Raw genomic sequence first — 22,738 nt, forward strand, 5'->3', positions numbered from 1 at the left:
CTGCAGTGACTCTTCTTCTGTCTCCTGGGATTGAACGCTGGAAGTCACGCGCTTCCATAGAGAATGCATTGAAGCGCGGGAGTTCCACCGTTCAATCCCAGGAGACAGAAGAGGCGTCGTAGCAAACGCTGAAGTGAGTGCTCGCTGGATTTGAATGGCGTTGCAGGACCGGAAGTAAGCTGTGCCGCGGGACACCCATCAGCTGCGGTGAGTATAACGTGCCAGTGCCTACCGGGGGTGCCAATAATAATTTTTTGGGAACTGCTTCTTTAAAGATCACATGCACTCAAACATTTAGGGCCCTACTACATGAAGTGATTATCGGCTGTATTTGGACGATAATCGGCCACTACGGACGATATTCGCTTTATGTAATAGAAGGTAACGATCAGCGAACATGCACAATGTCAGCTGATCGTTGTCTTTTAATGTCTTTGAAAGACAAACGAGGAGGCCCCCCTGCACTTACCTGCTCACTTACCTGCTAGCCTTATGGCTAGAAATGTCCGACATTGGTTAGGAGGGCATGACCGAGACTTCAAAGTACTGTCCTGGCCCATTACTTCCCCAGGCTTGAACCCAATTTGAGCTTCTGTGGGAACACCTTTATCATTGTGTTTGCTCTATGGACCCTCCTATAGGCATCCTCCAGTAGCTGTGGGATTCATCGCAGTCAGCATGGTGCGAGATACCTACCAGGACCTGATTTAGTCACTCTAAGGGCCCTAATACACGGGGATGATTATTGTGCAGAAAATCGTTAAATCCTTTGAATTTAAACGGTAATCGTCCTGTGTAATTGCAGGCAATGATCGAAAAATCGTCCATGTGTCATTGATCGTTAGTTTAGATCTGACCCTAAAATCGCTCGCTGTAATTCCACAATCGTTCGCTGTAATTCTGCATTCGTTCACTAATCTTTCAGTGAAGTTACGATCGTTAATACGTTCATCACTACAATCGTTAACTAACGATTATCGTTCTGTGTAATACAGTGAACGATTTTAGGTTAATGATAAAGGATCCCGTTTGCAATCGTAATGGTTAAAAATTGCTTTGTCTAATAGGACCCTTAGCCTGTCTAGCTGCACATGGCAATTTATTACAGATAGCAGCCATTGGTCATAATAATGTGATTTAACAGTGTGTACGTATTCTCGTTGCTGTGTGTCATCTACAGACTGTATAAGGTTTTATTGTTTTTTGGGGGTTTAGTTAAGACCCCCCACCCCCCTCCTTCCCCCATCTCCCCTTTTTGCTAGACCTCCTACACAGAGAGCTATTTTCCATTCTTGGCTTCTTATTCAAGGAAAACAATGCAATCTTCACACCTCAGTGGGATTTGTTTCCAGACAAAAAAAAAAGAATCTAGACCCTCTGCAAGCCTGCACATTGATAGCAATGACGGCCACGTCGGACCGCAGCCGAATATTAATGAGCAATATGTCACATTGTGTATGTTGGAGATGGAGCATGCGATACCCATTTACCGCTGAGAATTTACAGCTACGGATCCAGACTTCATCAAGCAATTATGATAATTATTCAACACACATTTAGCAATTATTTGAGTTCCTGCAAAGCAAAAAAATACAGCCTGCAAAGTAACGTTCTGCGAGTTTTTTTTTTAGCATTTTATTTGGCACTTTCTCTGCAGAACGTCTTGATCGTGTATTAAGAATTAAAAATTTTTTAATAATGTGGGCAGCTAGCCATTTTACATCAAGCTGGGGAAGGTGCAGACTTTATTTATAAAAAAAGTTTTTCTATGTAAGCAATGGGCGAGGAGGTTGGCAGAGTAGGCAGCCGCCTAGGGTGTCTTTTGGTGGGCTGGAGGTTGGGGGGCATTTTATGTGTTATTGCATATGTGTATATATACAGTACATGTATAAAAGAAAATGACGAGGGTGTCATTGGTGGTAGAGGAGGAAGACAGAGAGGCTGCTGACTGCTTGACTTCACGGTCCCAGACACAAGTAGTCCTGGAGACAGCACTCCCTTTCTTGGATAATTGTCCAGTGGTCCAGTCTGGTGAATGCATTTTTACTACTTTATGCTAGCCAGTGCTGCTGAAGGATTTTGCATTGCTGTCTACCTCTGTCTAGTTTACTATCACTTGATCCCTCTTATGCTACAGTTGGGGGTGCTAAGCATGGAGCCTCAGTTAAGAGTCTCAAAATGCAGGGCTAGCCAAATATCCCTCCAGGGAAGGACCTAGCAAAAGGGTGGCTCCTGTAGGAGACCACCAAAACCAGCATATTAGGTGGCCCTTTCAGTCAATATCATTTTGGAGTCTAAGGACATGATATTTTTGCTTATTTACATTTCATTGTGTTGGGGACTTTAACTAATAGCTTACAATTTCTTTTTTTTTTTTTTAGCTGGTTTCCCTGAGGTCAGTAATAATTTTGCAGAGGTGGTCTAATAGGCATTGCTCCCACTAGCCAGAATCCTGCTCCACACTGATGAGGGGCAACACCCCGAAACAGCTGTCTGTGGATGGCTTTGGTATTTCCCTTGTCACATCATTAGATTTGTAATTGAGTTGAATATTGAAGGGAGACTGAAAGGGACTCTTAATATGGTGGTTTTGTTGATGTTCTTACAGGAGATGGCCCTCTGCTAGGTCCTTCCCTGGAGGGATATTTGGCTAGTCTTGTGTTTTGAGACTTTTATTTTAGGCTCACTGGCCAAACTGTTAAACTGGCAGCCTATTAAGGGTCCCAGCTCTGCCATGACACTACTGTTACACCTTGCCAGAGGCAGAGAAAAATAGGGGCATGGTGAAAGTTCAAAACACAAATTGCAGTTTTTTTTGTCAACCACCCAAAAAATAATCAAAAAGTTGTATATACCCCACAATGTGATTAATAAAAAACACAACTTGCTCCACAGCAAACAAGCCCTGATATGCACTCACCTACAGTACATATGGTGAAGTTGAGAAGTCTGCATATATCATTTCCCAGTAGGTGAAGTTTGAAGGTAAGGGTGGTATTACACGGGCCGAGCAGGGCCTGATAATACCTGTAAACGAGCAGCGATCTGCTAGATCGTTGCTCGTTTACTGGGCCTATTACACGGCCCGATAATCGCTTGACAAGAGCTGCAAGGACATCGTTACCGATGTCCTTGCAGCCCTTGCTAAACTGGCATACATTACCCATCCACGTTCCAGGGCTGCTCCTGCCGTCCGCTTCTCCTGGGGTCCCACGCGCTCTCTAGCGTCACAGCAGCCTGTCAGCTGGTAGGCCGCTCAGCCAATCACAGGCCGGGACGGCCGCGCCTGTGATTGGCTGAGCGGCCTATCAGCTGACAGGCCTCTGTGACGCTAGAGCGCGCGCGGGACGCAGGGAGAAGCGGACGGCAGGAGCAGCCCTGGAACGTGGATGGGTAATGTATATCGTTAGTCGCCGGCCACGCACCGCTATTACACGAAGCGGTGCGCGGTCGGCGCCCGACGAAAATAGGTTCTAACCTATATCAACGATCAGCCGATGATCGTTGTCATCGGCTGATCGTTGCATTTATTACACGGAGCGATAATCGGCCGAATCGGGCCAATTCGGCCGATTATCGTTCCGTGTAATACCACCCTAACTGTGCCACATGGATATAGGTCATTTTACACTGTGCCCATCATTGCCTAAACAAACCGATTATTGACCTGATCATTGGGATGAGGTGCTGATAGTGATGAAAGTGAAGGGACGATCGAACGATCCAGTAGCCATTTACTACTAAATGTAGGTTTAACAAGCCGTCCTCTATCAATATAAAAGGAGCCCTGAGAACAATGCTGCTATCTCAATAACTAAAGAAAACTAAACTAAAATAACTGAAGAAAATAGATATAGGGCTCAATGTTGGAATAGAGCCGTCAGTGTGTTCATCAGTCAGAGTAGAGTCAGAAGAAGAGTTAAATATGACCCTGTCTAGAAAAGCTGAAGATGTCAGTCTCTGGAAATGACGGGAGATTAAGTAAGTGAAGGAGACAAGGATTGTACCTGTATTGTGGGAGAAAAATTACATTATTGCAATGGCAGAATGATTATTGTATCAAGTCAGATGACAGCATCTATAGGTGTCTGCGTTATTTTCTCTCTCGAGCAAACCTGTGGACGCCTTAGCAAACCTCTGCATTTAGCATCCATCTGAACGTTGGCATAAAATACACTGACCGCTTTTCTAGCCATTACCCTTTAAAGGGATGCAGCAGGACACCGGGGGAGCCTGGACAGGTTAGTATTTTCTTCATCTGATCGTTGTCTTTATTACACGGAACGATAATCTGGAGACTCGGCCCAAGTTAGTATTTTATCGCTCCATTTAATAAGGTCCTTTAAGGCTTTTTGTTTGTTTTTTTTTTAATCTTTTACAATGTTCTCACTGTGATGCAAAGTTGCCTGACGGTGGTTGTCCACATAAATTATTGAGATGTGTTTTTATACACAAAATATAGGTTTTAGTAGCACAGCTGCTCTTTTTGGACTTCAGGTTTGGACTCGGTTTCAGGAGGACAAGCTCTTTCATATGTAGACAGGCAGAATAACAAGAAACACCTGGCAAGAAAAGGGTTAAAGTGTACCTTTGAGGAGATAAAACATCTATCCCTCGCTGCTGGGAAGGTCTAGAGGAAGTAACAGGATGGCGGTGACTGAGATACCTAGACAATTGCCCCTTCTCCTTCTGCATATCCCAACCCTGCTAGTGTAGGTCTCTTTTATGCTATTTTATGCATAGAAAAGGTCTGATGTTTTAAAGACAGAAATCGTTATTATAGAAGCTTTTCTTTTTAGTGGAAAGTTATTTTCCGCTCCAGGCTGCTCCTGTGCCTTCTAACTTATACACGTTTCCTTTTATAAAAAAAAAAAAAACTGCTTGCATTGACTGAATAGTGTATAGAATTATTGCAATGAGATGTGAACTATTGGTCTTTTAAAACCTATTGGGGAAGACACAAAAACCTGCAAATGTTATGAATAGGAGTGCAGAGCGGAATAAAGGTCCTTACACAGTTCATGGGAGAAAGACCTCGCCGTACAATGAGCAATCAGACTTCTTTTTTAGCTCCGAAGTCTTATGGGATTGATTTTTGTATTAAATTTTTTAATTGTTATAATATTCAGAGTTCACAGAGATCAGTATTCTTTGCCAACAAAAGGAGCTATATAGTCGTAAAATGCAAAGTATTAACTCTTATAGGCATAGTTTAGTTCATTATCGCGCTCTTCATATCATACCCACAAAGTCCAAAAAGTTTAGAGATGAGTAGATGATCTGTTGGTTTCGGTTTTCTTTGTTTGATCTACTTTAAATTTTTCACTGGACCTATTTCCTAAAAATACCCATACACCTTAGATTTCAACCACTCTGATCATTCATCGGGTATAACAACGAACAAAAATTTCATCCCACTGGTATGAGTAGACTGATATCGTCTGGAAATAAGTCATCCATGGTGGAAGTTTTCAGTCGATAATTCGGCAAAAGATTGTTCATTCACAAAATATTCTCAGAATGTTCCCTTAAAGATTGATCGAGTATCGTGTATGGCTGTGACTACGAGACAATCATTTATCAGACAATTGTCTGTCCAACTTTTATTTGATGTATATTGTCATTTTAAGTGATCACAGGCATATCTAAGTGGAAATGGGCCCTCTTAGCTGCTGGGCACCTTAGAATAGGTAATTCCTACTACCCTGGTTGTTTAGGCAATGGGTGGTGTCTTTTAGGGATGAGCGAACCAGCTAAGGTTTGGGTTCGTATGAACCTGAACTATCGGCTTCTGATTCCTGCTGTCTGCCCGCTCCGTGTACAGCCTAAGGACCGCCTGAGGACCTATGGCTATGGCTGTATCCCAGTTTTCCAGGAGGTCCTCAAAGTTGTGTCCACCCTCTCCACGGAACGGGCAGACAGCGGGAATCAGAAGCCGATAGTTCTGGTTCATACGAACACAAACCTCAGCCGGTTCGCTCATCCCTAGTGTCTTTTATGCTGGGGTGCAGATTCAGGCCGTTCTGTAATTGTTTGGGACTTGGAGAGAAGTAGGTGATCACGGCTGCAGAAGTTGAATGTAACCCTAAGGCTGCCTGGAAAATTGTTATCCAGCGCTCACCGGGGCTCCATCCAACTTCTGCAGCCACTGGTAATCAGATGCAGAGCGTTCAGGTTCGGATTTGCCTTGCAAATAAAGGATCTTTAATGATAGAGTTTGCCAAGGTTGTCCATTCCTTATCAGCAGTAAGTGGTTACTTTAGCCAGCTACGTACGGACGGCAAACTTCCCGAGCGCCCTACGTAGCGATCTGACAGCGGTCTTTTACTTGAAAAGCTTCCCCTACCCCCGGACACCCCACAGAACCTTTTGGATCGCTCACAAAAAGCTGCAAAAATGAAGAAATCACCACTACGTACGGGACCGCATGTAACGCTACGGGCGTAAGTTACGGCATTTTCGTCCGCAAACAATGGTCTGGTTCATTTTTTACGCCGCCGCGTACGATCCGGGCGTAAGTTCATACGTAGTGGGAACTGTGCAGCCGTACATCGTATACTTTCCATTATACGCAAACTACGTAAGTCTCCGGCCGCTTATTCACGGAACGCGCTACGGCCCGGAAACTTACGTAGTGTGAACATAGCCTAAAGGTTGGAGCTTTCTTGTAGGATACTAGATGTAAATTTGGAGTATGGTTTAAAATGCACTGATCAGTTTTCAGTGTTTTTTATTTACTTATTTATTTGTGAATCTGTAATAGAATAGAAAAATTGAGTCATCTGAATGTCATGGAGTGAGGACTCATGATCAGTTCTAGAATTTTACAATTTTACAATTTTGTCAAACATCCAGGGAAAGGGGGTAATTAGGACTTACCTTGTGAACTAAAGGGGTCTGAGGAGGAGGTCAGGAATCTATTCTGATGAACAGGAAGAGGATGCTCAAAAAAACTGCAGATGAATACGATGTTTGTGCCTTTGTGTCAGGAAAACAGCAAATCCAACAGGCAAAAAAGTGCAAAATTGTATCACTGAACAGTGGAGAAGAATGGCTGCTCAGATGTATCCATATCTCTGTGGCATCATGCTGATGGGAGGCTCGAAATTTGGCAGAAGCAGAATGACTCAGTAATGCCTTATTGTCAGGTGTGAATAGATCAGACTGGTGGAGGTGGTGTGGTTTGAGGAATATTTTCTTGGCACGCCTTTTTCTCCATCTTCTCAAAAGTGGACATCCTCCACTCTGGCGATCACCCCACTCTTGGGTTTAGCACCTAAAGCTGCCATGGAACTTTTTGTGGTGGCTCTTATTATTATTACATTATATTATTACTTAATTTTCTTCTGTATGTGGATTCCTGAAATACTTTCCTTCATAAGGGTCAAAACGTGTTTCTTTGTGCTGAATGGAGCCAGTAGAACCAGTAGGATGAAGCTTCATGGACTCCCCCACACAATACAATACAATGTTACACCGGCTGATGGAGTATTGTTAGAGTTACAGTGTCATCCTCCGAGGCCTGCTTTACTTTGTTTGCACTGTTCTAGTATTAGAATATTTATTGTTCATCCTCTGCAGGCGAGTCGGTAAGAATGTGTCTTTGATGTTCCTCAGCCTCGTGCATACCTAAGGAGGAACAATTGCTTCTCTACGGGAAATCTATGCTGTATAATTTATATGCAACACGTTTCAGGAAAATCATTACAAAAATAAAGCCCATTCATCTTTTAAAAGTTCCCTCGATGTCTCTTTAGTCTTGGAGGTTTCAACTTAATCTCTATGTAACATTATTTCTTGAAACAAAAGCATACACTTTCACTATACCCAACTTCTCTTGGTCGGATACTGTTAATGTTATTACTTGAATTGATTTGTGTGACAGGACGTTATTGACATGCCAGATATCACAGTCTGTTACAACCACAAGTAATATTTATCAACTTTCAACAGAATGATTGCTGGTACAGGGACTCTACACCCTTTGGATCTCCGCACCCCAGTCTGTCCTTAGGAATTTTGTGGTCTTCACTTTTAACCCCCCAAAAAAGACAAGACTTGTTGTTGTGTTGCGGCAGTAGCTCTGATTGAATAGTGACTTGATCAGCAAGGATTGTCACCGGAGTTCAGTCAAAGGTAGACTAGTCAGAGGATGATATAGTCAGGAATGAATGGAAGGGCCGGAAACAGAAGTAGAACATCAGGCCTCTGTAGGATGTGGTAGCAAGAAAGTTTTGAACAAATCCAGGATCGGGATCAATAAGAAGTCAGATCAAGAACAGTGTCAATGTATTGCTAAACCTCAAATTCCACTTTAGTCTGCCAGGATTGATGTTTTCTCGGGACATTTCTCGTCCTAGAAATCTGATGCCTCTGTGGATGATATGCTAAATAGCTCTCACACCTCTTAAGCAAAGAGATGTCCCTTCAAGTCAAGTGTCACTCAGTCAAGGAGCCTTAGAACATTGACTTGGGATTTTATGCCAAGCCAAACTATCTCACGAAAGATTTCCCATCTGCAGACAGCTATTTCGGGGGTTTTGCCCCTCATCAGTGCAGAGGGTGTTGGCTGGCTAGTGAGAGGTCTATCGACGTGGGTCAAAGGAGTAGTGACTCTCCTTAAGGAGAGCCTGTCATAAAGACGTGTGGAGACTTACAGACCATTGCTGCTCCACTGAGAATTCTGGGAATAAAGGATATGCAAAATAGCTCTCACACCTCTTAAGCTAAGAGATGTCCCTTCAAGTCAAGTCTCGCTCAGTCAAGGAGCCTTGACTGCGGATTTTATGCCAAGCCAAACTATCTCTCCAAAAGGTAAGATTTCCCATCTGCAGATAGCTATTTCGAGGGTTTTGCCCCTCATCAGTGCAGATCAGGGTGTTGGCTGGCTTTTGGAAATCTTTCCTTTTGGAGAGATAGTTTGGCTTGGCAGAAAATCCGCAGTCAATGTTCTAAGGCTCCTTGACTGAGTGAGACTTGACGGGACATCTCTTTGCTTAAGAGGTGTGAGAACTATTTTGTATATCCTTTCTTCCCAGAATTCTCAGTGGAGCCGCAATGGTCTGTAAGTCTCCACGCGTCTTTATGACGGGCTCTCCTTAAGGAGAGTTACTACCCCTTTGACCTCTGTGGATGATAAGCAGCATAACTGTGACCAGGTTGGTTGAAGGGATAATAATTCTTCTTAAGGAAAGTCTGTCATAAAGATGAGTGCAAACTTACAGGCCATTCCTGCTTCACTGGGAATTCTGGGAAGAAAGGATATGCAAAATAGCTCTTACACCTCTTCGGCAAAGAGATGTCCCTTCATGCAAGTGCTCTATCTAGGAGTCTTAGAACATTGACTGGGGAGTTGTGCAGTTAGGACTTGGAAAAAAATGCAATCTCACTCCCTACTTGGTTCACTCTGCTTCATTCACTTGAATGGGGCAGTGTAGTAGTGTTGTGCAAAGCATCTGGTTGGTTATGAACCTAGGCAGAAAACCAAAAAAGTTCTGCACCTTCATTTTAGGGATCTGGGTAGTCCTAGCAGTCTCCACCAAACCTTTAGGTAGGGCTGGGCGATATTGGCCTAAATCAATATCGCGGTTTATCGCATATGTAGCTGCGGTAACGATAATTGGACGATAACTATGACACGCCCCCTTAGTAAGCCACACCCCTTTTACAGGCCACACCCACTCGGCCGTGCCAAACTGGGGATAGTTTGTTTCAATAAAGTTAAAAAAAGTACAGTAACTCAATGAGCAGCAACCCAAGCTAGGTACACACTACAGGACATGTATATACAGGTATACAGCTATGTGCACACTACAGGACGTGTATATACAGGTATACAGCTATGTGCACACTACAGGACGTGTATATACAGGTATATAGCTATGTACTATAGGTACCCAGAGTATATATGATGGGTATATACAGTATGTATGATGGGTATATATATAGTATATACAGGTGACAGTACAGGGACGTACATTATAGGGGGCTGTAGATGGCACTGCACTGACACGCTGTAAAGATATCGATCTATCGTTCGTGACAGACGCACATCCAAGGCTGAAGTAGAGGGTGCTGAACACAGAAAGGCCTTTGGCAGGGGGTCCCAAAATACAAAGCAGCAAGAGTCCGCAGCACACCAGCATATAGTGAAGAGATAAGCATGCTTGAAAATGATTCTGGAGTGAATTGAAACGTCGTATCCTGCACCTTATTTGATGGAATGAACCACTCTTCACTACATGCTAGTGTGCTGCGGACTCTTGCTGCTTTATCTATTCTATCTATTCTCTATCTATCTATCTATCTCCTATCTATCTATCTATCTTCTATCTATCTATCTATCTATCTATCATCTATTTCCTATCTATCTATCTATCTATCATCTATCTCCTATCTATCTATGTATCTATCTATCTATCTATCTATCTATCTCCTATCTTCTATCTATCTATCTCCTATATCTCCTATCTATCTATCTCCTATATCTCCTATCTATCTATCTATCTCCTATCTATCTATCTATCTATCTATCTCCTATCTATCTATCTATCTATCTATCTATCTATCTATCTATCTATCTCCTATCTATCTATCTCCTATCTATCTATCTCCTATCTATCTATCTATCTATCTATCTATCTATCTCCTATCTATCTATCTATCTATCTATCTATCTCCTATCTATCTATCTCCTATCTATCTATCTATCTTCTCTACGGGGAGGTGGGCAGGGGTGTACGGGGGGGGGGGCGGGCAGGGGTGTATGGGTACACAGGGGAGCGGGCAGAGGTGGATGGGTACACAGGGGGGCCGGCAGGGGTGGATGGGTACACAGTGGGGCAGCAGGGGTGGATGGGTACACAGGGGGGCCGGCAGGGGTGGATGGGTACACAGGGGGTCCGGCAAGGGTGGATGGGTACACAGGGGGGCCGGCAAGGGTGGATGGGTACACAGGGGAGCGGGCAGGGGTGTATGGGTACACAGGTGGGCGGGTAGGGGTGGATGGGTACACAGGTGGGCCCGCAGGGGTGGATGGGTACACAGGGGGGCCGGCAGGGGTGGATGGGTACACAGGGGGGCGGGCAGGGGTGGATGGGTACACAGGGGGGCGGGCAGGGGTGGCTGGGTACACAGGGGGGCGGGCAGGGGTGGCTGGGTACACAGGGGAGCGGGCAGGGGTGGATGGGTACACAGGGGGGCGGGCAGGGGTGGCTGGGTACACAGGGGGGCGGGCAGGGGTGGCTGGGTACACAGGGGGGCGGGCAGGGGTGGCTGGGTACACAGGGGGGCGGGCAGGGGTGGATGGGTACACAGGGGGGCGGGCAGGGGTGGCTGGGTACACAGGGGGGCGGGCAGGGGTGGCTGGGTACACAGGGGGGCGGGCAGGGGTGGCTGGGTACACAGGGGGGCGGGCAGGGGTGGATGGGTACACAGGGGGGCGGGCAGGGGTGGCTGGGTACACAGGGGGGCGGGCAGGGGTGGCTGGGTACACAGGGGGGCGGGCAGGGGTGGCTGGGTACACAGGGAGCTGCATGCATATGCTCCTCCACCTTGAGATCTGACCGGCGTCCCTGCACACACATGACATTAATGTGCAGCGCTCGCCGGGAGGGGGAGTTGGGGGAGCGGCACCAGTCCTGTCCGAGCGCCCTTCTCCTCCGGCCGGCGAGCGCTGCACATGTTAATGTCCTGTGTGTGCAGGGACGCCGGACAGGACAGGATCACTCAGGAACATTCTCCCCTGGACCCTGCTGCTCCTCCACTTCCCGCGCGCACACCGGCGTCCCTGCACACACAGGACATTAACGTGCAGCGCTCGCCGGCCGGAGGAGAAGGGCGCTCGGACAGGACTGGTGCCGCTCCCCCAACTCCCCCTCCCGGCGAGCGCTGCACGTTAATGTCCTGTGTGTGCAGGGACGCCGGACGGGACAGGGGGAGGGCGGGCGCTCACACTGGACGGGTGCCGGGGGCGGGCATTCTCACCTGGGCCCTGCTGCTCCTCCACCTCCCGCTCTGATTCCGGCGTCCCTGCACATAACGTGCAGCGCTCACGCCGGGCCGCGACTGCGTGCAGAAGCTCTTTTGGAAACACAAAAATACCGCAGATACCGTCCTGGCTCAGTTGAGGTCGGTTAACCGACGCCAGTGACGGTATCGGTATTTTTGCGGTATACCGCCCAGCCCTACCTTTAGGGGATATTTCACTTTTTATAATATGTCAGCGAGACATGGCGGATAATACCATTAATTAGGAGTTGGAAACTTACTAAGGGCTATATTACACGGGACGATTATCGGTCGAAAAAATTGTTAGATCGTTTAGATTTAAACGATAATCATTTAATTTAATAGCAGGCAATGATTAAACAACCAGCGAGAAATCGTTGATCGTTTGATAGAATCTGGACCTACTTTCATCATTGACCGTTCACAAATCGCTTGAACACCGTTCGGTGTAATAACACGTTGTTCAGTCGTTCCCTGGTCTATCAGCCAGGAAAGGACAAGCACAAGAACGACCCTAAGTAATGATCATTGTCCTGTGTAATAGGGTGAATGATTTAAGATTGTTTGTCATAGCGTCGTTTGAGATAATCGATGAAAAATCATCCCATGTAATACCACCGTAATTCTGAAAGGCGCCCTTATTAAAGGGAACCAGTTACCACTTAATGCTGCCTGAACCACAGGCTATCAGAGTAGTCCCTGTTAGCTTTTCCCCTCTCCACCAGTCTCGATTCATTGATTGATCCCTATACCCAAACTGGGAGTAGTACATCTATCAGTCAAGGCCAGTGGAGCAGACAGACGCCTCTTGGGACCTACCAAATGACTCCGGCATCATAAAAATGATGACAGGTTCCCTTTAAGACACCTACTATATTGGAAATTCCATGTATGTTAAAAAGTGCATCTGCCATGGCTTCTTATTTTTGAGCATCAGAGAATCTGCAAACTCTTTTGCATTGTGTTAATCCTATCCGTTCCCATGCTCGGTAAGCTTGCTTTTGTTTCTGCGAAAGAAGTGGTGCGTGCTACATGACAAGCTCAACTATGAAAAAATACTGACTCTATTGTTAATATCACCATCCCATTCATTCTTATTTACTAAAATTGGTTCTTCTTCTTCCATCTCTTTTCTTCTTTTAGTCCTATTATGCATGTCTCCGTCCACCATAGCTACCTTTTCACCCATTAGATCAGAGCGTCTTGTGCCTGAGGATAAGCCGGGCTGTCAGACACATCACCCGTGACTAGAGCGCTCCCGCACTTCTCTTTTCATCACCACTGTCTTTGGCAATTAATATTTAATTTGAGAAATGCCATGCCGAATGACACTTAAAAGAAACACGGGCAATGTAATTTATTCAGCAATTCTCAAGTGGACTTTCCCAGATTTGAAAAGCTCGAGAATGTAGGATACGGCACTTGTGAAGACAGTCCTTCTGCTGCACGCCAACATCACTCACTGTGAGATCGCCTCTGTTATAAGACAATGGCACGCCAGATGCTGTGCTAGATGGGAAACAGGATCGGGGGAGGCCGTCTGGAATTATGAGGCTATGGCCTATCATTGTACGGGAACAATCAGCAAAACATTAATTGGGAAAGTACAGTGAACCTTAAAAGTATTTTAAGGTGTCCCCACGGACACATGCACTCACCCTGACTAGCGTTAGCCCTTCAGCATTCGTTCTCCCAGCACACAAGTGACATTACTCGTGTGTCGGAGAGTCGGGAGAAGAAAGTTAGGGGATTACACTAGGCAAGGTAAACATAAGGATAGCAGGTGCACCGCCGGTTGCTTGTAGAGGTGAGGCAGTGTGCTATTGGCCTTGGCAAGACCTGCCCTAAGACGATGTGAGGCCCGAGTGGGAGGCACATGGGGCCCTCTGAGACCGTTCCATTTCTCAGGTGGCCCCATGGGAAAATGTAATGCTCACCCCTTGTATAGTTGTATATCAAATAGGACTGTCTGTCAAGAATATAGGATCACAGTAAGGTTGCAATACTAGGCAATGTATGTTGCTATGCCTAGTAAACAATAAAAGGGTCCCTTCAGGCTGCTTATGGGCGGGGATATCAAGAATTGGACCCAACTGATCTTATAACGATGATCTAAACCAGGGGTCCCCAAACTACGGCCTGTGGGCCACATGTGGCCCCCTGAGGCCATTTATCCGGCCCCCGCCTCTCCCCTGGACACTGTAGCTTGGCACCATCCCCCACCACCCACAGCATCACCCAGCCAACAAATGCCCGAAGCCCGACAGTGTTATCCTTTACTGCTACTGCTGTGTTGGTGATATATATGTATCTGTGTGTGTGTTAATGGAGTGTATGTGTTAGTGCTTATGCGTGGCTGTGGTAGAACTACAGCTCCCAGCATGCTCCTGTGTTGCTTTGGTATAACTACAGCTCCCAGCTTGCTCCTGTGTGGCTGTGGTATAACTACAACTCCCAGCATAATCCTGTTTGGCTGTGGTAGAACTACAGCTCCCATCGTGCTCCTGTGTGGCTGTGGTAAAACAACAACTCCCAGCATGATTCTGTGTGGCTGTGGTAAAAACAACTCCCAGCATGTTCTTGTGTGGCTGTGGTAGAACTACAACTCCACCATCCTAAGCCACCCCCAATGCTCCTCCCCTGGATCAGAGACAGATGAGCAGTATGATCTTCCACTCCACCTCCTCCTCATGGGCAGAAACAGTGTCATCCTCCAGCTGCAACAGCTCCCCGTGGACCAGAAATAGCAGCAGCATATAGTCCGGCCCTCCACCGCCCTGAGGGACAGTGAACTGGCTCCCTGTGTAAAAAGTTTAGGGACCCCTGATCTAATCGGCTATTTTATTATCATTGTAGTTGTAGAAAAAACTCCAACAAGCAGGCCTGTATTTAGAGTTCATGCTGCCCTAGGCACTTTGCACGCAGAGGCGCCCCCCTCACCACCCCCCCCCCCCCCGCCGCTCCGTTACTGTACATGCATGGTATATACCCTGGCACTTGGGTGCCGCTCTGCTTGATGCCCGCTCTTCTCATCAAACAGACGTGATGGAGGAAGGAAGGAGGCCGGGGGACTGGTTCTGTCCAGTGTCGGACTGGGGTACCTGGAGCCACCAATATACAACCAGTGAGACACGACATGCTGACCCCGCTCCTTTCCTGAATTCATCTGTATCTGTGACAAATCTCAGAACAACCTCCATTTATACAGCTCTCAGGGTATGCTGGGAGTTGTAGTCTCTGAGAGGACAACCCTGTAATAAATCACTGTGTGCAGAGTCTCCTGGTGGCTGCAATCTGTGGGTGACAACCATCAGCCCTGAAGGTCCAGTAATACATCTGTCTACAGCCGCAGTTATCATAGGATTGTACTACTGTACTACAACTCCCAGCATATCCTGAGGGCTGCAGACTGTCAGTACATGCTGGGAGTTGTGGTGCCTGCAGCTGTTGTAGTTGGGTCCTAGGTGCATCATACACTGAATGCTTTGTGGCATATAAGAATAAAGAGATCTGTGGGGGCTCAGTGCAGGGAAGTGACCCCAGAACATCACTAATAGGGGATAGAACAAAAACATCTCCCCCTATCCCTATTAGTGATGTTCTGCGGTCACTTCCCTGCACTGAGCCTCCACAGATCTATGTATTCTTATATGCCACAACGCCTCCAGTGTATGATGCACCTAGGACCCAACTACAGCAGCTGCAGGCACTACAACTCCCAGCATATCCTGAGGGCTGCAGACTGTTCTGGGAGTTGTAGTGCCTGCAGCTGTTGTAGTTGGGTCCTGGAGGCGTTGCGGGAGATCAGAATACATAGATCTGTGGGGGCTCAGTGTAGGGAAGTGACCCCAGAACATCACTAATAGGGATAGGGGGAGATATTTTTGTTCTATCCCCTATTAGTGATGTTCTGCGGTCACTTCCCTGCACTGAGCCCCCACAGATCTCTGTATTCTTATATGCCACAAAGAATACAGTGTATAATGCACCTAGGACCCAACTACAACAGCTGTAGGCACTACAACTCCCAGCAAGTACTGACAGTCTGCAGCCCTCAGGATATGCTGGGAGTTGTAGTGCCTGCAGCTCTTGTAGTTGGGTCCTAGTTAAAAAGTTTGCACTAGTGTACTGTAGTGACCGCAGGGCTGTGTCAGTACACTACCGCAAACAATAAACTGACCCTTATAGACCCCAATGGTACACAGGCTCTGCACACTATAGAAGTAATTACAGTGCAGTTACTAATGACTCACAGGTGACGTCTTCTCCGATTGCCGTCGCTAACTTTTTGCTTTCTTCTCCATCTGGCGCAGCATCATGAAGACTTCTCCGACCACAACTTGTCTGCAGGGGCAGCTGGGGGTGGCTGGGGAAGGGAGGCAGCTGGGGGTGACTGGGGAAGGGAGGCAGCTGGGGGTGACTGGGGAAGGGAGGCAGCTGGGGGGGGCTGGGGAAGGGAGGCAGCTGGGGGGGGACTGAGGAAGGGAGGCAACTGGGGGTGACTGGGGAAGGGAGGCAACTGGGGGAAAGGGAGAGCAGCTGGGGGAAAGGGAGAGCAGCTGGGGGAAAGGAAGAGCAGCTGGGGGGCAGGGGACCAGCAGGGAGGGGCAGCTAGGGTGGCAGGGGAGAAGCTGGGGTTCAGGGGGGGCTGGGGCTCAGGGGGAGAGGCTGGGGGTCAGGGGGAGCGGTAGGGGGGCAGGGAAGAAGCTGGGATTCAGGGGGAGAGGCTGGGGGTCAGAGGGAGAAGCTGTGGGTCAGGGGGAGGGGCTGGGAGGCTGGGGAGCAGCTGAGAATGCAGGGGAGAGAGGCTGGGGGCAGGGGAGAGGCTGAGAATGCAGGGGGGAGAGGTTGGGGACCAGGGGAGAGAGGCTGGGGTCAGGGAAGAGGCTGAGAATGCAGGGGGGAGAGGCTGGGGACCAGGGGAGAGGCTGAGGGTTAGGGGGAGAGTCTGGGGGGGGAGGCAGGGGAAAGAATGGGGGGCAGGGGAGAGGCTGGGGGGGCAGGGGAGAGGCTGGGGGGCAGGGGAGAGGCTGAGGGTTAGGTGGAGAGGCTAAGGGGTTAGGTGGAGATGCTGGGGGGGGGGCAGGGGAGAGGCTGGGGGGCAGGGGAGAGGCTGAGGGTTAGGGGGAGAGGCTGGGGGGCAGTGGGAGAGGCTGAGGTTTGGGGGGAGAGGCTGATGGTTAGGTGGAGAGGCTGGGGGGAGCAGGGGAGAGGCTGGGGGGCAGGGGAGAGGCTGAGGGGCAGGTGAGAGGCTGGGGGGCAGGTGAGAGGCTGGGGGGCAGGTGAGAGGCTGGGGGGCAGGTGAGAGGCTGGGGGGCAGGTGAGAGGCTGAGGGGCAGGTGAGAGGCTGGGGGGCAGGTGAGAGGCTGAGGGGCAGGGGAGAGGCTGGGGGGGCAGGGGAGAGGCTGGGGTCAGGGAAGAGGCTGAGAATGCAGGGGGGAGAGGCTGGGGACCAGGGGAGAGGCTGAGGGTTAGGGGGAGAGTCTGGGGGGGGGGGGGCAGGGGAAAGGCTGGGGGCAGGGGAGAGGCTGGGGGGGCAGGGGAGAGGCTGGGGGGCAGGGGAGAGGCTGAGGGTTAGGTGGAGAGGCTAAGGGGTTAGGTGGAGAGGCTGGGGGGGGGCAGGGGAGAGGCTGGGGGGCAGGGGAGAGGCTGAGGGTTAGGGGGAGAGGCTGTGGGGCAGTGGGAGAGGCTGAGGTTTGGGGGGAGAGGCCGATGGTTAGGTGGAGAGGCTGGGGGGAGCAGGGGAGAGGCTGGGGGGCAGGGGAGAGGCTGGGGGGCAGGTGAGAGGCTGGGGGGCAGGTGAGAGGCTGGGGGGCAGGTGAGAGGCTGGGGGGCAGGTGAGAGGCTGGGGGGCAGGTGAGAGGCTGGGGGGGCAGGTGAGAGGCTGAGGGGGCAGGTGAGAGGCTGAGGGGCAGGTGAGAGGCTGTGGGGCAGGTGAGAGGCTGAGGGGCAGGTGAGAGGCTGAGGGGCAGGTGAGAGGCTGGGGGGCAGGTGAGAGGCTGAGGGGCAGGTGAGAGGCTGAGGGGCAGGTGAGAGGCTGGGAGGCTGGGGAGCAGCTGAGAATGCAGGGGAGAGAGGCTGGGGGCAGGGGAGAGGCTGAGAATGCAGGGGAGAGAGGCTGGGGTCAGGGAAGAGGCTGAGAATGCAGGGGGGAGAGGCTGGGGACCAGGGGAGAGGCTGAGGGTTAGGGGGAGAGTCTGGGGGGGGGGGGCAGGGGAAAGAATGGGGGGCAGGGGAGAGGCTGGGGGGGCAGGGGAGAGGCTGAGGGTTAGGTGGAGAGGCTAAGGGGTTAGGTGGAGAGGCTGGGGGGGGGGGCAGGGGAGAGGCTGGGGGGCAGTGGGAGAGGCTGAGGTTTGGGGGGAGAGGCTGATGGTTAGGTGGAGAGGCTGGGGGGAGCAGGGGAGAGGCTGGGGGGCAGGGGAGAGGCTGGGGGGCAGGTGAGAGGCTGGGGGGCAGGTGAGAGGCTGAGGGGCAGGTGAGAGGCTGGGGGGCAGGTGAGAGGCTGAGGGGCAGGTGAGAGGCTGAGGGGCAGGTGAGAGGCTGAGGGGCAGGTAAGAGGCTGGGGGGCAGGTGATAGGCTGAGGGGCAGGTGAGAGGCTGAGGGGCAGGGGAGAGGCTGGGGGGGTCAGGGGAGAGGCTGGGGGGCAGGGGAAAGGCTGGGGGCAGGGGAGAGGCTGGGGGGGCAGGGGAGAGGCTGGGGGGCAGGGGAGAGGCTGAGGGTTAGGTGGAGAGGCTAAGGGGTTAGGTGGAGAGGCTGGGGGGGGGCAGGGGAGAGGCTGGGGGGCAGTGGGAGAGGCTGAGGTTTGGGGGGAGAGGCTGATGGTTAGGTGGAGAGGCTGGGGGGGAGCAGGGGAGAGGCTGGGGGGCAGGGGAGAGGCTGAGGGGCAGGTGAGAGGCTGAGGGGCAGGTGAGAGGCTGGGGGGCAGGTGAGAGGCTGGGGGGCAGGTGAGAGGCTGGGGGGCAGGTGAGAGGCTGAGGGGCAGGGGAGAGGCTGAGGGGCAGGGGAGAGGCTGGGGGGTCAGGGGAGAGGCTGGGGGGCAGGGGAAAGGCTGGGGGCAGGGGAGAGGCTGGGGGGGCAGGGGAGAGGCTGGGGGGGCAGGGGAAAGGCTGGGGGCAGGGGAGAGGCTGGGGGGGCAGGGGAGAGGCTGGGGGGCAGGGGAAAGGCTGGGGGCAGGGGAGAGGCTGGGGGGGCAGGGGAGAGGCTGGGGGGCAGGGGAGAGGCTGAGGGTTAGGTGGAGAGGCTAAGGGGTTAGGTGGAGAGGCTGGGGGAGCAGGGGAGAGGCTGGGGGGCAGGGGAGAGGCTGAGGGGCAGGTGAGAGGCTGAGGGGCAGGTGAGAGGCTGAGGGGCAGGTGAGAGGCTGAGGGGCAGGTGAGAGGCTAGGGGGCAGGTGAGAGGCTGAGGGGCAGGTGAGAGGCTGGGGGGGCAGGTGAGAGGCTGGGGGGGCAGGGGAGAGGCTGAGAATGCAGGGGGGAGAGGTTGGGGACCAGGGGAGAGAGGCTGGGGTCAGGGGGAGAGGCTGGGGGGCAGGGGAGAGGCTGGGGGGCAGGGGAAAGGCTGGGGGCAGGGGAGAGGCTGGGGGGGCAGGGGAGAGGCTGGGGGGCAGGGGAGAGGCTGGGGGGCAGGGGAGAGGCTGGGGGGCAGGGGAGAGGCTGAGGGTTAGGTGGAGAGGCTGGGGGGGGGGGGCAGGGGAGAGGCTGAGGGGCAGTGGGAGAGGCTGAGGTTTGGGGGGAGAGGCTGATGGTTAGGTGGAGAGGCTGGGGGGAGCAGGGGAAAGGCTGGGGGGCAGGTGAGAGGCTGGGGGGGGCAGGTGAGAGGCTGGGGGGCAGGTGAGAGGCTGAGGGGCAGGTGAGAGGCTGGGGGGCAGGTGAGAGGCTGAGGGGCAGGTGAGAGGCTGAGGGGAAGGTGAGAGGCTGAGGGGCAGGTGAGAGGCTGGGGGGGCAGGTGAGAGGCTGAGGGGCAGGTGAGAGGCTGAGGGGAAGGTGAGAGGCTGAGGGGCAGGTGAGAGGCTGGGGGGGGCAGGGGAGAGGCTGAGGGGCAGGGGAGAGGCTGAGGGGCAGGTGAGAGGCTGGGGGGGGCAGGTGAGAGGCTGGGGGGCAGGGGAGAGGCTGAGGGGCAGGTGAGAGGCTGGGGGGCAGGTGAGAGGCTGGGGGGCAGGGGAGAGGCTGAGGGGCAGGTGAGAGGCTGGGGGGGCAGGGGAGAGGCTGAGGGGCAGGTGAGAGGCTGTGGGGCAGGAGAGAGGCTGGGGGGCAGGTGAGAGGCTGAGGGGCAGGTGAGAGGCTGGGGGGGGCAGGTGAGAGGCTGGGGGGGCAGGTGAGAGGCTGGGGGGGGCAGGTGAGAGGCTGGGGGGGCAGGTGAGAGGCTGGGGGGGGCAGGTGAGAGGCTGGGGGGGCAGGTGAGAGGCTGGGGGGCAGGTGAGAGGCTGGGGGGGCAGGGGAGAGGCTGGGGGGGCAGGGGAGAGGCTGGGGGGGCAGGTGAGAGGCTGAGGGGCAGGTGAGAGGCTGGGGGGGCAGGGGAGAGGCTGAGGGGCAGGTGAGAGGCTGGGGGGCAGGTGAGAGGCTGGGGGGCAGGGGAGAGGCTGAGGGGCAGGTGAGAGGCTGGGGGGGAGCAGGGGAGAGGCTGGGGGGAGCAGGGGAGAGGCTGGGGGGCAGGGGAGAGGCTGGGGGGCAGGTGAGAGGCTGGGGGGCAGGTGAGAGGCTGGGGGGCAGGTGAGAGGCTGGGGGGGGCAGGAGAGAGGCTGGGGGGCAGGTGAGAGGCTGGGGGGGGCAGGTGAGAGGCTGGGGGGGCAGGTGAGAGGCTGGGGGGGGCAGGTGAGAGGCTGGGGGGGCAGGTGAGAGGCTGGGGGGGGCAGGTGAGAGGCTGGGGGGGCAGGGGAGAGGCTGAGGGGCAGGTGAGAGGCTGGGGGGGCAGGGGAGAGGCTGAGGGGCAGGTGAGAGGCTGGGGGGGCAGGGGAGAGGCTGAGGGGCAGGGGAGAGGCTGAGGGGCAGGTGAGAGGCTGGGGGGGCAGGGGAGAGGCTGGGGGGCAGGGGAGAGGCTGAGGGGCAGGTGAGAGGCTGGGGGGGCAGGGGAGAGGCTGGGGGGCAGGGGAGAGGCTGAGGGGCAGGTGAGAGGCTGGGGGGGCAGGGGAGAGGCTGGGGGGCAGGGGAGAGGCTGAGGGGCAGGTGAGAGGCTGGGGGGGCAGGGGAGAGGCTGCCCCCCAGCAGGGGGGCAGCTGAGGATGCAGGGGGGCCGGGGGGCGGGCAGACGCTGTGGGGCTGGGGGGAGACGGGGCGGCCGGGAGCAGGCTGGTGGGCAGGCTGGTTCCCTCCCCCCATGCAGCGCCGAGGTCCGGGGTGCAGGGCTGGTGTTGAGCTTCCGGCACACACAGTCTGACAGAGGCCGGAAGCTCCCAGCTGCAGCCCCGCGGTCCCGGATCTTCTCTCCTGCTCGGCGATGACGTCACATCACGTGAGCGCCGCCGAGCAGGAGACAAGATCAGGGACCGCGGGGCTGCAGCTGGGAGCTTCCGGCCTCTGTCACACTGTGTGTGCCGGAAGCTCAACACCTGCATCGCACCCCGTACCCCGGACCCCGGACCTCGGCGCTGCATGGGGGGCGGGAACCAGCCTGCCCACCAGCCTGCTCCCGGCCGCCCCGTCACACCTCCTCCCCCCCCCCCCCCGGCGCGGACTAGGCACCCGTGGGCCGGTGCCTACGGACGTTTTTTTTTTTTTTTTTTTTTTTTTTTTAAATAATAAAAAAAGTCTTCCCTGCGGGTGCCGCCCCCCCCAGGGCGCCGCCCTAGGCACCGGACCACGGGTGCCTAGTGACAAATACGGCCCTGCCAACAAGGCTTCAGGTGCGCCATGGATTCGTTAATAAAAGATGTCACAAGCAAGTAACAGTCAACTCGCATTGAGGTCTAGGGCAGCAAAGTTGCATACATGTGTTTTTGTTTTCTTTCGTCACTGTCACGTCACAGGTGCAACACGACTTCATTCACTAACATTAGTTGCAATGTTACTTAACCTTTTTGTCATGTACCATATAGCCCTACCGTTATGGAAAGTCTGTACTCATCTTGCTTGACTCTCCTTTAAGATCAGAAATGAACGGGCAAGGTAAGAAACTAGAGAGATCAAATACAAAGGGACACAATGCTCGTTTTATCAAAACTTCATAAATGTCACTATAATGTGTAAAAAGTTTGATACTTAAAGGGAACCTATTGCTCCGAAAATACAGTCCACTGAGGAGGACTACCTACTTGATTACTTGGCTGAGTCTAGGGTGAAGTAGTTAAGTGGGTGGTCCTACTAAGTGATTGACAGCTCTGTATGTACACTTATACACCGATAGCTGTCAATCTGAGTAGGACCGCCCATGTGACTAGTTGGCCCAGCATGAGCAGAGTTTTGCATGAATAAATGACAAGTTATATCAGAACTTTTCCCACAAAACTATATGTTAATCTGCTCAGCTTCTCCTGCTCTATAACAATTGACAATGTCTCTGTCAATTCTCTATATGACTCGATATTCTTGTAAAGCTCTCCATGTATTTGTGTTCCCACAGGTTAATCTGGGAGGCAACCAATTCCTGTTTTCACTTGTAGCAACTCCAGAAATGATGCCTTGCTTCTCCCTGAGACATGATGTGGATGCGCTTCTATGGCAGCCAGTGCCCAGCCAGGAGGACAAGCTATGGGAACACGCAGCCACATTCAATGCTCTGGGTAAGCTGTCAGTAATA

The 22,738-nt window shown here is 52.3% G+C and overlaps 1 protein-coding gene across 2 annotated transcripts in view; it reads left to right on the forward strand.

The window, feature by feature from the left end:
• Positions 1-22,738, forward strand: part of NUDCD1 (NudC domain containing 1) — a 91,311-nt gene that overhangs the window by 63,275 nt on the left and 5,298 nt on the right. For both annotated transcript variants that reach the window (XM_069957195.1, XM_069957194.1), the window contains exon 9: positions 22,562-22,721. In XM_069957195.1, coding sequence (XP_069813296.1) covers positions 22,562-22,721 — 160 coding nt within the window. The remainder of the gene's footprint in view (positions 1-22,561; positions 22,722-22,738) is intronic.

This window comes from Dendropsophus ebraccatus, chromosome 2 (assembly GCF_027789765.1).
Source record: "Dendropsophus ebraccatus isolate aDenEbr1 chromosome 2, aDenEbr1.pat, whole genome shotgun sequence".
Taxonomy (NCBI): domain Eukaryota; kingdom Metazoa; phylum Chordata; class Amphibia; order Anura; family Hylidae; genus Dendropsophus; species Dendropsophus ebraccatus.